The sequence below is a fragment of the Oncorhynchus kisutch genome, linkage group LG14 (assembly GCF_002021735.2).
Source record: "Oncorhynchus kisutch isolate 150728-3 linkage group LG14, Okis_V2, whole genome shotgun sequence".
Taxonomy (NCBI): domain Eukaryota; kingdom Metazoa; phylum Chordata; class Actinopteri; order Salmoniformes; family Salmonidae; genus Oncorhynchus; species Oncorhynchus kisutch.
Genome location: NC_034187.2, coordinates 20,625,114 through 20,647,038, shown reverse-complemented (window position 1 = coordinate 20,647,038; position 21,925 = coordinate 20,625,114). Strand labels below are relative to the sequence as shown.

The following is a 21,925-nucleotide window of genomic DNA, read 5'->3' as shown; positions in this document are numbered from 1 at the left end:
TGACAGACAAAATGAGAAGAAAAATCCAGAAAATCACATTGTAGGATTTTTAATGAATTTATTTGCAAATTATGGTGGAAAATAAGAATTTGGTCACCTACAAACAAGCAAGATTTCTGGCTCTCACAGACCTGTAACTTCTTCTTTAAGAGGCTCCTCTGTCCTCCACTCATTACCTGTATTAATGGCACCTGTTTGAACTTGTTATCAGTATAAAAGACACCTGTCCACAACCTCAATCAGTCACACTCCAAACTCCACGATGGCCAAGACCAAAGAGCTGTCAAAGGACACCAGAAACAAAATTGTAGACCTGCACCAGACTGGGAAGACTGAATCTGCAATAGGTAAGCAGCTTTGTTTGAAGAAATCAACTGTGGGAGCAATTATTAGGAAATGGAAGACATACAAGACCACTGATAATCTCCCTCAATCTGGGGCTCCAAAATGATCACAAGAACGGTGAGCAAAAATCCCAGAACCACACGGGGGGACCTAGTGAATGACCTGCAGAGAGCTGGGACCAAAGTAACAAAGCCTACCATCAGTAACACACTACGCCGCCAGGGACTCAAATCCTGCAGTGCCAGACGTGCCCCCCTGCTTCAGCCAGTACATGTCCAGGCCCGTCTGAAGTTTACTAGAGAGCATTTGGATGATCCAGAAGAAGATACGGAAAATGTCATATGGTCAGATGAAACCAAAATATAACTTTTTGGTAAAAACTCAACTCGACGTGTTTGGAGGACAAAGAATGCTGAGTTGCATCCAAAGAACACCATACCTACTGTGAAGCATGGGGCGGAAACATCATGCTTTGGGGCTGTTTTTCTGCAAAGGGACCAGGACGACTGATCCGTGTAAAGGAAAGAATGAATGGGTCCTTCCATCAGCAAGGGCATTGAAGATGAAACGTGGCTGGGTCTTTCAGCATGACAATGATCCCAAACACACCGCCCGGGCAACGAAGGAGTGGCTTCGTAAGAAGCATTTCAAGGTCCTGGAGTGGCCTAGCCAGTCTCCAGATCTCAACCCCATCTCAACCCCATAGAAAGTCCATGTTTCCCAGCAACAGCCCCAAAACATCACTGCTCTAGAGGAGATCTGCATGGAGGAATGGGCCAAAATACCAGCAACAGTGTGTGAAAACCTTGTGAAGACTTACAGAAAACGTTTGACCTCTGTCATTGCCAACAAAGGGTATATATAGTATTGAAATAAACTTTTGTTATTGACCAAATACTTATTTTCCACCATAATTTGCAAATAAATTCCTAAAAAATCCTACAATGTGATTTTCTGGATTGTACCTATGATGAAAATCACAGGCCTCTCTCATATTTTTAAGTGGGAGAACTTGCACAATTGGTGGCTGACTAAATACTTGTTTTGCCCCACTGTATATAAGAACTGAAATATTAATATGTCTCATTACTGATATGAGATTCAGTCCCCTGTTGGTCCCTATCAGATCATCCATCCACTGACTGACTGCATGATAGAGTGTAACTCATCTAAATAAAAATACTATTTATTACAGCAGATATATCCTTCAAGTTACTGTGTGGTAAGTCAAGCATTCAAGGCCACAGTATTAAAAGTATGCTAATGCTGATAGGGATCTTACAGTTCATTGTTTAACAGCTAACAATGCTAAGCTGTAACAATCAATTCAAAGTGTATTAGTCACGGACACATATTTGCAGATGTTATTGCAGATGCAGGGAAATGCTTGCGTTTCTAGCTCCAACAGTGCAGTAATACCTAAGAATACAAAAACAATGTATCCATATCTTGCATCACTGATTTTAGCATTTGCTGACTCTTGAAGATTTGTTTCATCATGACTTCCACCTACGAAGTTTTGACTGGTTATGATTAAAGACATTTTTATGCACCTATATACGTTTGGTAAAAGGCCATTTGACACAGTGCTTAGTCCATAGATAGTGTTCCTAGAATCCATAAGATAAGGGGTTATACTGTATTACAAACATGGTACTTGGCTACAAAGGTAAAAGAGACTATAATCAACCAAGATCTTCACCTACAGTACCATCGATCCAATTTATGCTTGTGTGTGGATGTGTGTGATATAGAAACCGGCAGCATACTACACTGCACTAGCCCCTTGAACCTTAGATGTAATCTCATCAGTGATAGGAAGCCAGAGAGAGCCTTAGAAAGATAACACAACAACATCCCCAGATAGCTTTGCAAAAATCCATAATTCAGACTTGCCTAATAAAAGATTATGATTCTGTAAGCCGCTAAGCTCACTGCTTCCACTAACCAGACAAACGAGCAACAAGCAACAACCTAATTCCCCAGTGTGGTCTTCCCAAACCAATATGAGAATAAAGGAGGTAATGTGGTATTCTGATACACATGCATGATGAAACTAAAGCAGTGCATAATGTTGGGGGAAAAGAACACCAGGGACGATTTGTGTGTCACCGTTTGTATGCAGATTGCTGCTGTATGACACCAGCGGTAGAGGAGACGAGGCACGCACCTGCTAACTGAAATTATGCGATTCTGCTCAGCTTCAAATAGATTTCCCTGGATTTCCCTAGATTTCATTAGAATCCTCACCGACCCTGTCTGTCCACTGAGTCACACTGCACTGCCAAGTAGATAAAACATACAGACACATAGACAGGTCCATATGGATACAAAGACAAATAAACATAAAATGTACAGTACACAACGGCAGACAGAGACAGGGGTAATGTGGAGAGAGAAAATGCGAGAGACAGAGAAGCAGACAAACTGAAACTTAAGCTGAGTGAAAGAGACAAAACATTTAGACAGAGAGAAAATAAAAGAGAGAAAGAGATAGAAGCAGGCACAGCTAGCATGAGAGATAGAATTAGACAACAACTGAGTAGAGACATACTAGGAGATGCAACCAGACAGAGGCAATGAGACAGACACCAACAGAGACAGACAGGTTGAGGTGAGAGGGCATGTCAGGTGGCGGTGTGTGTTGCTCTCCTTACCCTCACAAACACACACACACACACACACACACACACACACACACACACACACACACACACACACACTTACCCTCACACACTGGACAGCACTCTCCGGGTACGGTCACTGGGTTGAGGCAGCTGTGCCCACAAGCAGCGGCCACACACCGGGAGTCACCACTCACACACTGGCAGAACGTACAGTCGTCCTCACGCCAGTGGTCTCCGTGTGCTAGGATCTCCCCATTCACGTAGCAACCTGCGAAGTTCAGCAATGGGTAGATGGGGTCTGGAAAAGAGATAGTTGCAGAAAATATTGATTAATTTTAAAGATCCCAAAACAACAGAACAGGAGCCCGTAACTTGAATCCCAGATGGAATAGCAGTCAGAAGTGTGTTTTTGTCTTGTCCCGTCCTGTCCCTTGCTTATATCGTTTTCTTCATATATATTTTGTATATATTTTAATCTCATTTTACATCTACGGACTGAATATACTCTCCTGCAACCCGCCTCACCCAATGTGGTACGGATCTGCTATTTTTATAGTTTAGAACCAGAACCCTGATCAGAAGCTAGCCAGCTAACTAGCTACAAGCTAGTAGTCAGTTAGCCACTGCTAGAGGTCCTCACCGTTAACTCGGACATCAGCCAGCCTCAACCCGGTCAATTCCTGCCAGTCTGCACAGCGCGATATCAACTCAGAGCATATCTGACTGCTTTTTCTCTACCACATCTCCGGATTCCTACCGCAAGCTCTGAACCTTTACACAGGAACATCACAGCTAGCTAGCTGCTATCCGAGTGGCTACAATTGGCTAACGTCTCTGTCCCGAAGCAAGCACCAGATCGCCTGGAGCTAGCCTGGAGCTAGGCCCATATCCTGGCTAGCCAAAGAGGTCGACCAGCCAATTCTTGGGCTACAATACCTCTTTTGCCAATTGGCCTGGACCCTTTACTGCCGACACGGAGCCCCTCCGATTCATCACGACTGGTCTGCCAACGTAACCGTCCGAGGTGGTTTTAACAGGCTCTTCCTTTGCGAAGTCGCCTGAGGCCCATCTGCTAGCGCCGGCACGCTAGTTGTCTGAATCGCCATGTCTCCAGCTTGCCTAGCATAGCAGCAACTACGGAATTGGCTACCTGACTCATCTAGTGTTACTCTTTGGACCCTATAATAACTCGGCTACACATGCCTCTCCCTAATGTCAATATACCTTGCCTATTGCTGTTTTTTGTTTGTTTCTTATTTAAGGTTGTTTTATTCACTGCTTTAGCACTCTCCGCTAACCCTAGCCATGTCAGAATCTTAGGAAGGCCACCAAAAATCCTGAAATTTCCATCCCTAAATATAACATCTTCCAACACGATAGAACTGCCAAAGGGGGCGGAGTTGCAATCTACTGCAGAGATAGCCTGCAGAGTTCTGTCATACTATCCAGGTCTATGCCCAAACAATTCGAGCTTCTATTTCTAAAAATCCACCTTTCCAGAAACAAGTCTCTCACTGTCGCCGCTGGTTATAGACCCTTCAGCCCCCAGCTGTGCCCTGGACACCATATGTGAATTGATTGCCCCCCCATCTATCTTCAGAGTTTGTACTGTTGGTGACCTAAACTGAGATATGCTTAACACCCCAGCCATCCTACAATCTAAGCTAGATGCCCTCAATCTCACACAAATGATCAAGGAACCCACCAGGTACAACCCTAAATCCGTAACCATGGGCACCTTCTTAGATATCATCCTGACCAACTTGCCCTCTAAATACACCTCAGTCTCAGCGATCACTGCCTCATTGCCTGCGTGCGTGATGGGTCCGCGGTCAAACGACCACCCCTCATCACTGTCAGACGCTCCCTAAAACACTTGAGCCATCAAGGCCTTTCTAATCGACCTGGCCCAGGTATCCTGGAAGGATATTGACCTCATCCTGTCAGTAAAGGATGCCTGGTTGCTCTTTAAAAGTGCTTTCTTTGCCACCTTAAATAAGCATGCCGCATTCAAAAAATGTAGAACTAAGAACAGATATAGCCCTTGGTTCACCCTAGACTTGACTGCCCTTGACCAGTACAAAAGCATCCTGTGGCGTTCTGCAATAGCTTCGAATAACCCCCGCGATATGCAACTTTTCAGGGAAGTCAGGAACCAATATACTCAGTCAGTTAGGAAAGCTAAGACTAGCTTTTTCAAACAGAAATTTGCATCCTGTAGCACTAATTCCAAAACGTTTTGGGGCACTGTAAAGTCCATGGAGAATAAGAGCACCTCCTCCAAGCTGCCCACTGCACTTAGGCTAGGAAACACTGTCTCTACCGATAAATCTACAATAATCGATCATTTCAAGAAGCATTTTTCTACGGCTGGCCATGCTTTCCACCTGGCTACCCCTACCCCTAAGCATCTCCAATCTAAAATTAAATCTAGAATCCGCTTCCTATTTCGCAACAAAGCCTCCTTCACTCATGCTGCCAAACGTACCCTCGTAAAATTGACTATCCTACCGATCCTTGACTTTGGCGATGTCATTTACAAAATAGCCTCCAACACTCTACTCAGCAAACTGGATGTATCACAGTGCCATCACGTTTTGTCACCAAAGCCCCATATACTACCCACCACTGCGACCTGTATGCTCTTGTTGGCTGGGCCTCACTACATATTCGTCGCCAAACCCACTGGCTCCAGATCATCTATAAGTCTGCTAGGTAAAACCCCGCCTTATCTCAGCTCACTGGTCACCATAGCAGCACCCACCCACGTAGCACGCGCTCCAGCAGGTATATTGCACTGGTCATCCCCAAAGCCAACACCTCCTTACGCCGTCTTTCCTTCAAGTTCTAATGCTGCCAATGACTGGAACAAATTGCAAAAATCACTGAAGCTGGAGTCTTATATCTCCCTCTCTAACATTAAGCATCAGCTCTCAGAGCAGCTTACCGATCACTGTACCTGTACACAGCCTATCTGTAAATAGCACACCCATCTGCCAATATCCCCATATTGTTATCCTCTTGCTCTTTTACACCCCAGTATCTCTACTAACATCATCATCTGCATATCTATCACTCCAGTGTTAATGCGAAATTGTAATTATTTCGCCTCTATGGCCTATTTATTGCCTTATCTCCCTACTCTTCTACGTTTTCACACACTGTACATAGATTTTTCTATTGTGTTAATGACTGTACATTTGTTTATGTGTAACTCTATGTTGTTGTTTTTGTCGCACTGCTTTACTTTATCTTGGCCAGGTCGCAGTTGTAAATGAGAACTTGTTCTCGACTGGCCTACCTGGTGAAAAATAATAATAATAAAAGAGTTGAAAGGTCCATTTTGCAGAGATCAGGAGTTCCCTCTTCCTCGGGTTGGTGCCCATATAATACCAGGTCAACTCTCACCCTACTTACTCCACAGACGCTCACTAGACTGTATTATACTGTAAGAGATGTCATGATTCTGACCGGACATTTTCCTCTGTCAAACGGTTTGAGGAAGAAGTGAAGCAAGGAAACGTAATTTAAAAAACTTGGTTTGCTATAATCTTGGTTAACCCAGAACAAAAATATTGCGTAATTTTGTCAGATTCTCGATTAAGGTCTGGGGGCATACGTGTAAAAAAAATAATTGTCCACAAAGTTTACACCCTCGCAAATGGAAAATTCTCAGCCACCCAGTTTAAGACCCTTCACCAAATCTTGATACGTCCAAATAACCAGTGACGAAAACCTAAACACTGGAACTACTGCTGCTCGTTACGTCATTCCTTCCCGACAGATTCTATGGTACCAGTTATGTTTACATAAACTGAGTGTACAAACATTAGGAACACCTTCCTAATATTGACTTGCACCCTCAGAAAAGCCTCAATTAATTCGGGGAATGGACTCTACAACTTGTCGAAAGCGTTCCACATGGATGCTGGCCCATGTTGACGCCGATGCATCCTTCCCACAGTTCTTTGAGTGGTTGACCATTGTTGATACAGACGGGAAACTGTTGAGTGTGAAAAACCCAGTAGAGGTGCAGTTCTTGATACACTCAAACCGGTGCGCCTGGCACCTACTGCCATACCCCGTTCAAAGGAACGTAAATATTAAGTTTTTCCATTCACCATTTGAATTGCACACATACACAATCCATGTCTCAATTGTCTCAAGGCTTAAAAATCCTCATTCCCTTCATCTACGCTGATTTAAGTGGATATAACAAGTGACATCATTAAAGGATCATAGCTTTCACCTGGATTCACCTTGTCAGTCTATATCATGGAAAGGGTAGGTGTTCCTAATATTTTTTACACTCAGTATTTACACTATACAAAGCATGTGGACACCACTTCAAATGAGCAGATTCGGCTATTTCAGCCACACCCGTTGCTGACAGCCATGAAATCTCCACAGACAAACATTGACAGTAGAATGGCTTTACTGAAGAGCTCAGTGACTTTCAAAGTGGTACTGTCATAGGATGCCAACTTTTTAACAAGTCAGTTTGTAAAATTTCTGCCCTGCTAGAGCTGCCCCGGTCAAAAGTGCTGTTATGGTGACGGGAAATGTCTTGGAGCAACAATGGCTCAGCTGAAAATTGGTAGGCCACACAAGCTCACAGAACGGGACCGCCAAGTGCTGAAGCACGTAAAAATCATCCTCAGTTGCTACACTCAGTTCCAAACTGCCTCTGGACGCAGAGTCAGCACAAGAACTGTTTATCGGGAGCTTCATGAAATGGGTTTCCATGGCCGAGAAGCGTGGGCTGGAGTGGTGTAAAGCTCACTGCCATTGGACTCAGGAGTAGTGGAAACGCGTTGTCTGGAATGATGAATTACATTTCACCATCTGGCAGTCCGACGGACAAATCTGGGTTTGGCGGATGCCAGGAGAATGTATTCCTGCCCGAATGCATAGTGCCAACTGTAAAGTTTGGTGGAGGAGGACTAATGGTCTGTGGCTGTTTTTCATGGTTAGGGCTAGGCCACTTAGTTCCAGTTAAGTGAAATCTTAACAGTTTGGGGAAAGCCTTTTCCTGTTTCAGCATGACAATGCCCCCATGCGAGGTCCATACAGAAATGGTTCGTCGAGGTCGGTGTGGAAGAAATTTACTGGCCTGCACAGAGCCCTGACCTCAACTCCATCGAACACCTTTGGGATGAATTGGAACGCTGACTGTGGGACAGGCTTATTCGCCCAACATCAGTGCCGACCTCACTAATGCTCTTGTTCTTTGAATGGAAGCAAGTCCCAACATCTATTGGAAAGGCTTCCCATAAGAGTGGAGGCTGATATAGCAGAAAAAGGGGGACCAACTCCATATTAATGCCCTTGATTTTGGAATAAGATGTTCCACGAGCAGGTGTCCACATACTTTTGGTCATGTAGTGTATCTGTCCACGAGAGATGAGGTTTGCTATAAAGCTAAGGGATGGGGCTGAAGAAATGTAACCACGGTCAGGGAGAGCAGAACTATGGATGCAACGACTGAATGAACATGAGGTCAATATTACATTAATAAAAATGTTTGCTGTTGTAAATTACATTTCTCCCCAAAAGATTAGAGTTTTATAGTTTAACACCTGGGACTTGGCCTAAATGGATAGGGGCTGATTGAAATGTTTCTTAAAGAAGAAATATGAAAAGCATTATGCATGAGCATGGTAGCAATTGAAAGGGAACAGTTTGGAGATCACGGGAAAATAATTAGACCAAAGTTGAGGACACAATAGTTCACCTGACACAAGACTGAATCCAAACATTACACTGTTGATTTTATGTGAATTTTACATTTACTGTACTCTTCACCACATTTGTTGATAACAAAATCTTAATATAATCTGTATACATTCAGAAACATAAGACTATTACTGGAAAATGTGAGATAGGTGCAACATAAGACAAAAAAACAAAAATACAAGGGTTTGAATGAGAGAACTAACTTGTGTCTCCAAGTGGCCATACACCTCTGTGCACAGTTCCTAAGTTATTTCAAAGCACTTTTATGACAGGAAAAGTATTGAACTCCAAGTTTGTTTTCCCTCCTGGCTGTGCCATTGAGCAAGCACACATGTGCAAAAACACAGCACCCTGTCTTTCAAAGATAATTCATACAAATCAAAATAACTTCACAGATCTTCATTGTGAAGGGTTTAAACACTGTTTCCAATGCTTGTTCAATGAACCATAAACAATTAATAAACATGCACCTCTGGAACGGTGGTTAAGACACTCACAGCTTACAGACGGTAGGCAATTCAGGTCACAGTTATTAAACTTAGGACACTAAAGAGGCCTTTCTACTGACTCTGAAAAACACCACAAGAAAGATGCCCAGGGTCCCTGCTCATCTGCATGAACGTGCCTTAGGCATGCTGCAAGGAGGTATGAGGACTGCAGTTGTGGCCAGGGCAATAAATTGCAATGCCCGTAATGTGAGCCGCCTAAGACAGCGCTACAGGGAGACAGGACGGACAGCTGATCGTCCTCGCAGTGGCAGACCACGTGTAACAACACCTGCACAGGATTGGTACATCCAAACATCACACCTGCGAGACAGGTACAGGATGGCAACAACAACTGCCCGAGTTACACCAGGATTGCACAATCCCTCCATCAGTGCTCAGACTGTACGCAATAGGCTGAGAGAGGCTGGACTGAGGGCTTGTAGAACTGTTATAAGGCAGGTCTTCACCAGACATCACCGGCAACAACGTCGCCTATGGGCACAAACCCACCGTCGCTGGACCAGACAGGACTGGCAAAAAGTGCTCTTCACTGATGAGTCGTGGTTTTCTATCACCAGGGGTGATGGTCGGATTCATGTTTATTGTCAAAGGAATGAGCGTTACGCCGAGGCCTGTACTCTCTTGCGCGAAAGATTTGGAGGTGGAGGGTCCGTATTGGTCTGGGGCGGTGTGTCACAGCATCATCGGACTGAGCTTGTTGTCATTGCAGCGCTCTCAATGCTGTTTCGTTATAGGGAAGACATCCTCCTCCCTCATGTGGTACCCTTCCTGCAGGCTCATCCTGCCATGACCCTCCAGCATGACAATGCCACAAGCCATAATGCTCGTTCTGTGCATGATTTCCTGCAAGACAGGAATGTCAGTGTTCTGCCATAGCCAGCGAAGCGCCCGGATCTCAATCCCATTGAGCAAGTCTGGGACTTGTTGGATCGGAGGGTGAGGGCTTGGGCCATTCCCCTCAGAAATGTCATGGAAGTTGCAGGTGCCTTGGTTGAAGAACGGGTAAATCTAGTGCAGTCCATGAGGAGGAGATGCACTGCAGTACTTAATGCAGCTGGCTTCCACACCTGATACTGACTGTTACTTTTGATTTTGATGCACCAGATACTGACTGTTACTATTGATTTTGACTCCCCCTTTGTTCAGGGACACATTATTCAATTTCTGTTGGTCACATGTCTGTGGAACTTGTTCAGTTTATGTCTCAGTTGTTGAATCTTGTTATGTTCATACAAATATTTACACATGTTAAGTTTGCTGAAAATAAACGCAGTTGACAGTGAGGGGACATTAATTGTTTTGCTGAGTTCAGTTGTTTTGTTTGGAACACATCCCTGTATCCTCACCATCACATAATTACTGTTGTTGTTTTACGCAATCCAAAAAACGACCCATTTAAAAATCGTAATCTGGGTCAGGTGCCCATAATTTGAAAGCTTGTTCTATGACTAGCTAAATTATAAAATATGGATTAAATAAATGCAAGTCCTCATCAATCTACACACAGTACCTCATAATGACAAAGTGAAAACGGGTTTTAGACATTTTTGCAGATGTATTACAAATCAAAACCTGAAATACCTTATTTAAATAAGTATTCAAATCCTTTGCTGTGAGACTCGAAAGACTAAGATAATGAGAAACAAGAATCTGATAAAACCAAGATTGAACTCTTCCAAGCGTCACATCTGGAGGAAACCTGGCACCATCCCTATGGTGAAGCATGGTGGTGGCAGCATCATGCTGTGGGGATGTTTTTCAGTGGCCCAGCCAGAGCCCGGACCTGAACCCGATCGAACATCTCTGGAGAGACCTGAAAATAGCTTTGCAGCAATGCTCCCCATCCAACCTGACAGAGCTTGAGAGGATCTGCAGAGAAGAATGGGAGAAACTCCCCAAATACAGGTGTGCCAAGCTTTTAGCATCATACCCAAGAAGACTTGAGTCGCTAATCGCTGGCAAAGGTGCTTCAACAAAGTACAGAGTAAAGAGACTGAATACTAATGTAAATGTGATATAAATTAGCAACATTTTCTAAAAACCTGTTTTTGCTTTGTCATTATGGGGTACTGTGTGTAGATGAGAAAATAATCTATTTTAGAATAAGGTTATAAAGTAATAAAATGTGGAAAACGTCAAAGGGTCTGAATCCTTTCCCGAAAGCACTGAAAGTGGTGCTCTTCAAAGCAGCAGGATTTTTTTATTTATCTGTGTTAAATGAGCTCGCTTGCATTGAAGTAGGAGGGGTGGCAATATCTGAGTGTCCTTAAAAAGTACCAATTTCAGTATGTGCTAGTTGGGGATACTTAAGTCCAACCGAAAGCTGGTCTTAGCGGTAATGCATTTGGTTATGACAGCGGAAGCACAGCCTATCCAGCCTTGAAGCACAGGGACCATATGGACATGGAACAAGAGAGATGTTATTTTTGCGCCCGTAAACCTCGTATTTAGAAACATAAAAAACGAATTATTAAAAAACAATGAAGCAATTAAAGCGGGGTTTTTTCATGCCCAATGTATTCTCTAAGTTGTCAAGACTATCGATAAAGGGTTTGGCTGACGTAAGATGAGATCATCCAGTGGCACTAATATTTAGAAATGTTTAAGTTATTTTCCAGTAACAATCGCTTGTTCTCCATTTAGTTTGATTAAAAAACAAGCCCTTAACCTACTATAACAAAAGCTAGTATTTTTTATTTGAGAAGAAGTGTGATGTGTAAAGGCCTATACTAATTGAAGCCAAGTACAACAATGTTGACTGTCAACACTCCAAACATATTGAACAAACACTGAATGTTTTTTTTTTCACTGTTACTACAGTTTATTAAATAGGATAGGCTACAGTATCAATCCACAATGGACTTGGATGAGAATATTCCATGCCCCCCAGCTGAATTGGAGCTGATGACAACGCAAAGACCGTCAATAAGCTAGAGAATATGAGACAATTGCATGCGGTATTAAGCCATGGAACGACAGGATTGGCCAGTGAGTGGCCACGCCCTCATCACACCTACAACTTGTTTATTCATCAAGATCCAGGCCTTTCACACGACTGCCAGCTATTGAGCTCATAATAACGTCTATGAAAATAGCAAAAATATTTCTGACACACCCCGGACCTATAGCACTACCGGTAGGGCTTAGAATGACCATTGCATTAGGTTTGATAAAATAAAGCCCTCTGTGTGTGTGTGTGTGTGTGTGTGTGTGTGTGTGTGTGTGTGTGTGTGTGTGTGTGTCTGAGCCAAAGACAGTCAGTTAAAGATAGGTTGAGTGAGAAACAGAAGGCAGAAGGTCTGACTCAGTGACTGTTTAAGTAATCTCATCATTCAGGCTTTAATTGCCTATAGCTGTGTATTGTCACGGTGGTGTAGGAGTTAGGCAGTTGCCACAGCTCATCTCTCTCCTGATGTTTATTAATGCTTTGCACTCAGGCAGAGCAAATCTGCTCTTTACCACAGGCACTCATTTGAATGAAATGGTATGAAATGCATTGGTCTCAGCAGACTGTCATTTCTGTTGCCACATCTCTGACCTTGAGGGAACTTTAGAAACCGATGTAACATTGCTCATAGGCTTGATCACGATCTGAATACATACAATAGTGAGTCGTGTAAGGACGAGGTTTGGTGATTCCCCTTAAAGGAACATGTTTCATTTGATTCTGTTTCTAGACAGTGACTATTATGGGATTTCTCATTTATGGTGATATGGGCCTGTATAAAAAAATTGTCTCAGTGTAACAGTGCTGATCTAGGATCAGGTACCACATGTCCATATAATCGCATTCATTATGATGTGAAAGGCAAATCCAATCCTTTTATCAGCACTCCTACTCTGAGATGACTCTTTGTGAATATAGAAGGAGTCTGTGTCATGTCATACAGGGAGGGAGGAGTCAGGAGCGATGTAATTTGGTGATGATGTCATACCTTCACAGACTGGACAGCACTCTCCTTCAGGGATATAGTAGCGTTCACAGTGCAGGATGCCACACTGGGCGGTGAAGCACACCGACACCCCTCCCTGACAGCGGCAGAAGTGGCAGGCGTCCATTCGGAACATGTCTCCGTCATGGTACTCTGACCCATTGAAGCTGCAAGCCGGCTTCGTCTCTAGAGAGGAGAAAGGATTTATGATGAGAGAAATGTATCAATCAATCAATCAAATGTATTAATAATGCCCCTATTTTACATCTACAGTTGTCACTAAGTGCTTTTACAATAACCTGCCCTGATCCCAAAGAGCAAGCAGAAGCAGAGGCCCATTGTCTGGGAAAAACTCCCTTTCTTTCAGGGTTATTTCTTACGCCCACCGACCAAGCAATAGCAAAGAACAACATTTTTTAAAAGTAGGAACAAAAGAGAAAAACAGATTATAACGATGACAAAAATGGTCCAAAATTCCCATCAGACAGCTAGCGTGGTGTCTGTTGTAAAGACACAGCAGAGTTTCAGAAGGCTATGAAATTGGTCTCTCCTGGTCTCCATGGCAACACAAGGTGAAAAAATTCACCTTTCTTGATATAAGGCCTACAGTGGTGAGTGTGCGTCAGTGAGTACAACTCACAGATATCAATGTATGAGAGAGACAGATTGTAAACTATAGTACCTACAGATGGATGGAAACACTGCACCACTATAGGAAAACATTTGATGCATGACGCACACATTCACACAAAAAGTTATTAACAATGAATAACTTTCAACCCATTTCATCTCCAACACAACACAACTGTCCCACTGGGCACAAACTGGTTGAATGGCACACACTGGCACATACTGGTTGAATCAAGGTTGTTTCCAAGTCATTACAATTACCTTGAACCAACGTGGACTAGACGTTGAATTGACATATGTGCCTAGTGGGATCTTAAATCTTATCCCTCTCAGGAGGAGTCTGTTCACTCCAAGAGCAACTGGTAATCTGCCTGTCCTCTTCAGCTATTAAAAACCATTAAAAAAATGTCTGGTTCAAAAAATATTAAAAAACGCACAAGCATTTAATCTCATGCAGCTGTATCAGAGAACAGTTCATTCCCAGGAATCAATGGCACAGGGAAATTGGTTTCTACATGTTTACAATTACAGGGCCTGCCAATATGGAATGTGGGGTCTTTTATTTTCTGCTATTCGTTTTGTCAATTAGTTGTGGTTCAATGAATAACAACGTGATGGGGCGATACTGCATGCATGGTTGTCACACCAGTGAGGGCTATGGATTCACTCTAATCAGGCCCACTTCTGTTCATATGTTCTTAAATGCTGTTCTATGTATGTGTGCGTGCCTCCCTCCTCGTATCGACTGCTATGGTGTGTGTAAAGCATTGGAAGGTATGTTTTCGTGTGCGTGTGCGTGTGTGTGTGTGGGAGGGGGTATCACAATATTTTTTCACTGCAAAAATGTAAACACAAAGCAGTCCGAACTTTTTGGTCCTTGAAAAACCTGCAGTATGTAAAATATTGTGTGCTATAGCTTGGAAAATAAATACATGTGACTCTGGATGACAACATTTGCTTCCAACATTAGGGCTGTTTTCCTAAAGAATTTATATCCACTTCATGTTTTGTTTGCTTGCCACGATACTAACAAGTATTACGATATTGGTATCTTCTCGGCCCTATTTACTGTCTATTATGATGGCATCAGTGTGTAGGTGTCATACAAGGACATCACTATACAATGCATGTATTTCGGGAGCAGTGTTACAAGGTCCTCTTTGTGATTTCTTTCAAATACATTGAGCATGTGATTGGGCCTGCCTGGAGTGCAGGTAATGGAGATGGGTGGAGTTTGCACTTTTGGTAATCAATACCATTGGTTCCATTGAGTCAGAAACTCAATCAAGAACTGGTCCAAGAACTTGGATGAAAAGCTGGGGTCTCCAGAGCTGCAGGCTGCAGTGGATCAGAGCTGCCTGGGAGAGTAGTAAGAGAGTTGTGGGGCAGAATTACCATGGCAGATGGTAATTCTGGCATCGCATACTTCCTTCCCAGATGTTCACTGAGTGCCTCCGTCTTGGGTATTATTGCCTTTATAAATGAAACAGTTACCCACTGGCACATGAAAACCACAGACTAGCAACACTAATGGCTACTACAGCAAAACACTGTACTGTGGTTAGGGGGTACCAATGATGCAGGACAGACTGATGTTGTATTCTGACGCATGGGTAACAACACATCCATACTATAGGCTTGTGAATGGACAGGGTCAGAGGGGATCCTCTGGGACTATTGCTTCTCAGTGTACAGGTACATGCCAAAATAAAGGAAACAGTAAAGTAAATTAAGGATACACAGTATATACTGTATATACTGTAGAAAGCAGATGCTTCCACACAGTGGAATTAACATCCCATAATGCTTAGGGGTCATGAATAAAAATGCTGAGCAGGCCCAGTTGCCCATTACTTTGGCTACTTCAGTACGTCTCAATCACCGGTCTCAACCCAATTGAACCCTTATGGGAGATTCTGGAGTGGCGCCTGAGACAGCGTTTTCCACCACCATCAGCAAAACACCAAATTATGGAATTTCCTGTGGAGGAATGGTGTCGCATCCCTCCAATAGAGTTCCAGACACTTGTAGAACCTATTCCAAGGTGCATTAAAGCAGTTCTGGTGGCTCGTGGTGGCCCAATGCCCTATAAGACACTATGTTGGTGTTTCCATTATTTTGGCAGTTACCTGTACATCATGATGCATTTGAAGCACATGGTTATTCTCCACATGGTTATTATCCACCTGGATATTCTCCACATGGTTATTCTCCACCTGGATATTTCCCACGTGGTTATTATCCACCTGGATATTCTCCACATGGTTATTATCCACCTGGATATTCTCCACATGGTTATTATCCACCTGGATATTCTCCACATGGTTATTATCCACCTGGATATTCTCCACATGGTTATTATCCACCTGGATATTCTCCGCATGGTTATTATCCACATGGTTATTCTCCACCTGGATATTCTCCACATGGTCATTCTCCACATGGTCATTCTCCACCTGGATATTCTCCACATGGTTATTATCCACCTGGATATTCTAATGCAGGATCGGGATCAAACCTTTGAAGCTTGGATCACTCAAAACTCACCCAGAAAGCAATTTATGATATTACAGATTGGCAGGCAGCATATTACAGATAGCCAGGGTTATGAAACATCGATACTTTCTTCAATGTCTAAAGTGTTTATTTCTCATACTTAAAAACACTCTTATTGCCAATGTGTTCCCCTTGGGCATGCTCAATGAAAGTCCTGCTCTCATGTAGAGGCAAAGACACTCTTATTGGTAACTTTTAACAAGGCTTTAGATCTCATTACCTGGAGGACTATTTAGTTTCACCATGGTGATGGATGAGTCCACTGTCTCAGATATAATCCTAGAAAGAAGCCTATAAAGCAAAGGCAGGGATCCAACATGGCTTGGCAACATGTGTGTTTCCATATGTGTGTGTGTTTTGATGTGTGTGTGTGTGCGTGCGTGCATGTGTGTGCATGTGCTTTTCAATGGAAGTATCTGTGTGTCTTGAGTCAATAGAGAAAAACACCTTTCTAAGCACCTCCATAATCTACTTCTGATAGAGCAGAGTTTCATCTTTTGGCAGTAGATAAACAATGGTGTGCCTGCCAAGCCAGAGAGCCAAAGGACATCAATTAATCAAAAACAACAGATGTGCATGTTGTGGCACTGCGTGATAGAGGAATCCTGTAAATATTTGATAACCCAACAACAACCTGGATACAGATTCACCATTGGCTGTGAAAAGCTTTGGAGGGAACAACATTTAAAAAAGAAAGAAATTGTAATAGCTACTGTACCTGTTGTGATTTGCATTCTGTGAATATAGTTGGAAAGGTATTGCCAAAACAAACCAGAACTTATTATGATGTTATGCCTATCATGCAAAAAAAAGTTAACTCTTCAGATTGTGAAATAACTGTGTATCAAGGACACAATTGAATGTGCACTGAGTGTACAAAACATTTTGAATACCTGCTCTTTCCATGACAAACTGACTCGGAGGATCCAGGTGAAAGCTATGATCCCTTATTGATGTCAATTGTTAAATCAACTTCAATCGGCGTAGATGAAGGGGGGAGGAGACAGGTTAAAGAAGGATTTTTAAGCCTTGAGACAATTGAGACATGGATTGTGTATGTGTGCCATTCAGAGGGGGAATGGGCAAGACAAAATATTGAAGTGCTTTTGAACGGGGTATGGTATTTTGTGTAAAGCGCACCGGTGTCAAAAACTTCAACGCTGCTGGATTTTTCACACTCCACAGTTTCCTGTGTGTATCAACAATGGTCCAATACCCAAAGGGCTGCAGGAAGCATTGGAGTCAATATGGGCCAAGATCCCTGTGGAACGCTTTCGGCACCTTGTAGAGTCCATGCCCCAACGAATTCAGGCTGTTCTGAGGGAAAAGGGGGGTGCAAATCATTATTAGGAAGGTGTCCCTAATGTTTTCTACACTCAGAGTTCCATGTCCATGTTTCATGTCATATAGTACACATTTACGCCTTCATTCACCTTCTTTACCCTGAACTCTGTTTCCTTGCTCTTGTAGTGGTGTGTGCTGCAGACATTGTCTCACTTAGCATTCCCATTATGTCCACAAATCACACTTCCAAAAGCAACACCTGGCTGTCAATCAAAATATTGACAGGCACACGTTGCCATGGCGACAATAATCAAACAACACGCCGCTCAATTCCACAGTCTCACTTTCACCACCACATGCCCTCAGGGCAATGAAGAGTAATCCAACACACAACACACACACATGCAGCACTTTGCTATGCTTTGTCATCTGGATTACTGTTCTCTGTCTTCATATCCATAAGTCACTCAGTCTAAAAGGCGATAAAGTCAGTCAGAGTTCAAAGAAATACTTAGGCTACACATTTCCTCATGCTGTTAAGAAAAGAGCATCGCTCGAACCACTTAGTAAACCAACTCTTACTCGTACACCGTGTGAGCGTCTTTGACTGCTAACTCACAAGCTAAGGCTAAGGATAAGGCCTACAGTGCTGTGCCACGGCAAGCATGCACGAACAACTACAAACTTCACACCGATATAATTTAACTCCAAATTCATAGCATACAGAAAGGCTGTATTCAGTGAACCAATTTTGTTTCAACTGCAGTTCTTTTCTCATAGCACACAGAAAGGCTGTATTCAGTGAAACAATTTTGTTTCAACTGCAGTTCTTTCCTCATAGCATACAGATAGCCTGTATTCAGTGAAACAATTTTGATTCAACTGCAGTCGAAACAAAATTGGTTCATTGAATACAGGCTTTCTGTATGCTATGAGTTTGTAGTTAAATTATATAAGTGTGAAGGACAGCATGAGAGTCTGTGAGGAGAGAGAATAAGGAGGGAGCTACTAGTCCTAACACACACACACATAAACTCACCAAAAAAACAAATGCCCCTTTTTTAAGACCCTGTCTTTCAAAGATAATTCATAAAAATCCAAATAACTTCACAGATCTTCATTGTAAAGGGTTTAAACACTGTTTCCCATGCTTGTTCAATGAACCATAAACAATTAATGAACATGCACCTGTGGAACGGTCATCAAGACACTAACAGCTTACCGATGGTAGGCAATTAAGGTCACAGTAACGAAACTTAGGACACTAAAGAGGCCTTTCTACTGACTCTGAAAAACACCACAAGAAAGATGCCCAGGGTCCCTGCTTATCTGTGTGAACGTGCCTTAGGCATGCTGCAAGGAGGCATGAGGGCTGCAGATGTGGCTAGCGCAATATATTGTAATGTCCGTACTGTGAGACGCCTAAGACAGCACTACAGGGAGACAGGATGGACAGCTGATCGTCCTCGCAGTGGCAGACCACATGTAACAACACCTGCACAGGATCAGTACATCCGAACATCACACCTGCGGGACAGGTACAGCACGGCAACAACTGCCCGAGTTACATCAGGAATGCACAATCCCTCCATCAGTGCTCAGACTGTCCACAATAGGCTGAAAGAGGCTGGAGTGAGGGCTTGTAGGCCTGTTGTAAGGCAGGTTCTCACCAGACATCACCGGCAACAACGTCGCTGGACCAGACAGGACTTGCAAAAAGTGCTCTTTACTGATGAGTCGCGGTTTTCTATCACCAGGGGTGATGGTCGTATTTGCGTTTATTGTTGAAGGAATGAGCGTTACACAGAGGCCTTCACTTTGGAGGTGGAGGGTCCGTCATGGTCTGGGGAGGTGTGCCACAGCATCATCGGACTGAGCTTGTTGTCATTGCAGGCAATCTCAACTCTGTGCGTTACAGGGAAGACATCCTCCTCCCTCATGTGGTACCCTTCCTGCTGGCTCATCCTGACATGACCCACCAGCATGACAATGCCACCAGCCATACTGCTCGTTCTGTGCATGATTTCCTGCAAGACAGGAATATCCGTGTTCTGCCATGGCCAGCGAAGAGCCCAGACCTCAATCCCATTGAGCACATCTGGGACCTGTTGGATCGGAGGGTGAGGGCTAGGGCCATTCCCCCAAGAAATGTCAGGGAACTTGCAGGTGCCTTGGTGGAAGAGTGGGGTAACATCTCACAGCAAGAACTGGCAAATCTGGTGCAGTCCACGAGGAGGAGATGCACTGCAGTACTTAATGCAGCTGGTGAACGCACCAGATACTGACTGTTATTTTTGATTTTGTCCCCACTTTGTTCAGGGACACATTATTCCATTTCTGTTAGTCACATTTCTGTGGAACTTGTTCAGTTTATGTCTCAGTCGTTGAATCTTGTTATGTTCATACAAATATTTACACGTTAAGTTTGCTGAAAATAAATGCAGTTGACAGTGAGAGGACGTTTATTTTTCTGCTGAGTTCATATTTATTTTACATTTTTTATTTCACCTTTATTTAACCAGGTAGGCTAGTTGAGAACTAGTTCTCATTTACAACTGCGACCTGGCCAAGATAAAGCATAGCAGTGTGAACAGACAACACAGAGTTACACATGGAGTAAACAATTAACAAGTCAATAGCACAGAAGAAGAAAAAAGGAGAGAAAAAAAAGAGTCTATATACATTGTGTGCAAAAGGCATGAAGAGGTAGGCGAATAATTACAATTTAGCAGATTAACACTGGAGTGATAAATGATCAGATGGTCATGTGCAGGTATAGATACTGGTGTGCAAAAGAGCAGAAAAGTAAATAAATAAAAACAGTATGGGGATGAGGTAGGTAAATTGGATGGGCTATTTACCGATGGACTATGTACAGCTGCAGCGATCGTTTAGCTGCTCAGATAGCAGATGTTTAAAGTTGGTGAGGGAGATAAAAGTCTCCAACTTCAACGAAGAGAGGAGAGGAGTGAAGGATTTACACAATGTAATGTACCATGTAACCTGCTTTAATGGTATATCTCATACCAAGCCCACTCTGACTAGTATAGCTACATATTAGAACTGAGACAAACATATTGATTAGATTATATTACAAGCTGATTTGAGTGGTTTTTAAGGTTCAAATGAAAAGGTTTTGAATGCCAACGGCCTTCATTTGATGTCTACAAATGAAAATGGTATTAATAGCAGTCCAATCCTATGGTAACTGTGGTCATAGAAATATATATACAGAATAATAGATATATAATAATATATCCCTGCTACATTATGTGTGTACTTTCCCATGGTAAAAAACAACAGTCAGTTACATTCTTTTGGAGAGATTGGAAACCCAAATTGGTCTACACGGACATGTTCTGGCCTGGTTTAGATCTTATCTGTCGGAAAGATATCAGTTTGTCTCTGTGAATGGTTTGTCCTCTGACAAATCAACTGTAAATTTCGGTGTTCCTCGAGGTTCCGTTTTAGGACCACTATTGTTTTCACTATATATTTTACCTCTTGGAGATGTTATTCGAAAACATAATGTAAACTTTCACTGCTATGCGGATGACACACAGCTGTACATTTCAATGAAACATGGTGAAGCCCCAAAATTGCCCTCGCTAGAAGCATGTGTTTCAGACATAAGGAAGTGGATGGCTGCAAACTTATTACTATTAAACTCGGACAAAACAGAGATGCTTGTTCTAGGTCCCAAGAAACAAAGAGATCTTCTGTTGAATCTGACAATTAATCTTAATGGTTGTACAGTCGTCTCAAATAAAACTGTGAAGGACCTCGGCGTTACTCTGGACCCTGATCTCTCTTTTGAAGAACATATCAAGACCATTTCGAGGACAGCTTTTTTCCATCTACGTAACATTGCAAAAATCTGAAACTTTCTGTCCAAAAATGATGCAGAAATATTTATCCATGCTTTTGTCACTTCTAGGTTAGACTACTGCAATGCTCTATTTTCCGGCTACCCGGATAAAGCACTAAATAAACTTCAGTTAGTGCTAAATACGGCTGCTAGAATCCTGACTAGAACCAAACAATTTGATCATATTACTCCAGTGCTAGCCTCTCTACACTGGCTTCCTGTCAAAGCAAGGGCTGATTTCAAGGTTTTACTGCTAACCTACAAAGCATTACATGGGCTTGCTCCTACCTATCTCTCTGATTTGGTCCTGTACATACCTACACGTACGCTACGGTCACAAGACGCAGGCCTCCTAATTGTCCATAGAATTTCTAAGCAAACAGCTGGAGGCAGGGCTTTCTCCTATAGAGCTCCATTTTTATGGAACGGTCTGCCTAC

The 21,925-nt window shown here is 42.9% G+C and overlaps 1 protein-coding gene across 3 annotated transcripts in view; it reads right to left on the bottom strand.

Moving 5' to 3' along the window:
* The window catches only part of LOC109904196 (cysteine-rich motor neuron 1 protein), a 178,742-nt gene that overhangs the window by 45,264 nt on the left and 111,553 nt on the right, over positions 1-21,925 (bottom strand). For all 3 annotated transcript variants that reach the window (XR_004202706.1, XR_004202707.1, XM_031788003.1), the window contains exons 6-7: positions 13,153-13,335; positions 3,073-3,270 (exon numbers count right to left, since the gene is read on the bottom strand). Coding sequence is in view for 1 of the 3 variants with exons in the window: in XM_031788003.1 (XP_031643863.1) it covers positions 3,073-3,270; positions 13,153-13,335 (381 nt within the window). In the remaining 2 variants the exon portion in view is untranslated. The remainder of the gene's footprint in view (positions 1-3,072; positions 3,271-13,152; positions 13,336-21,925) is intronic.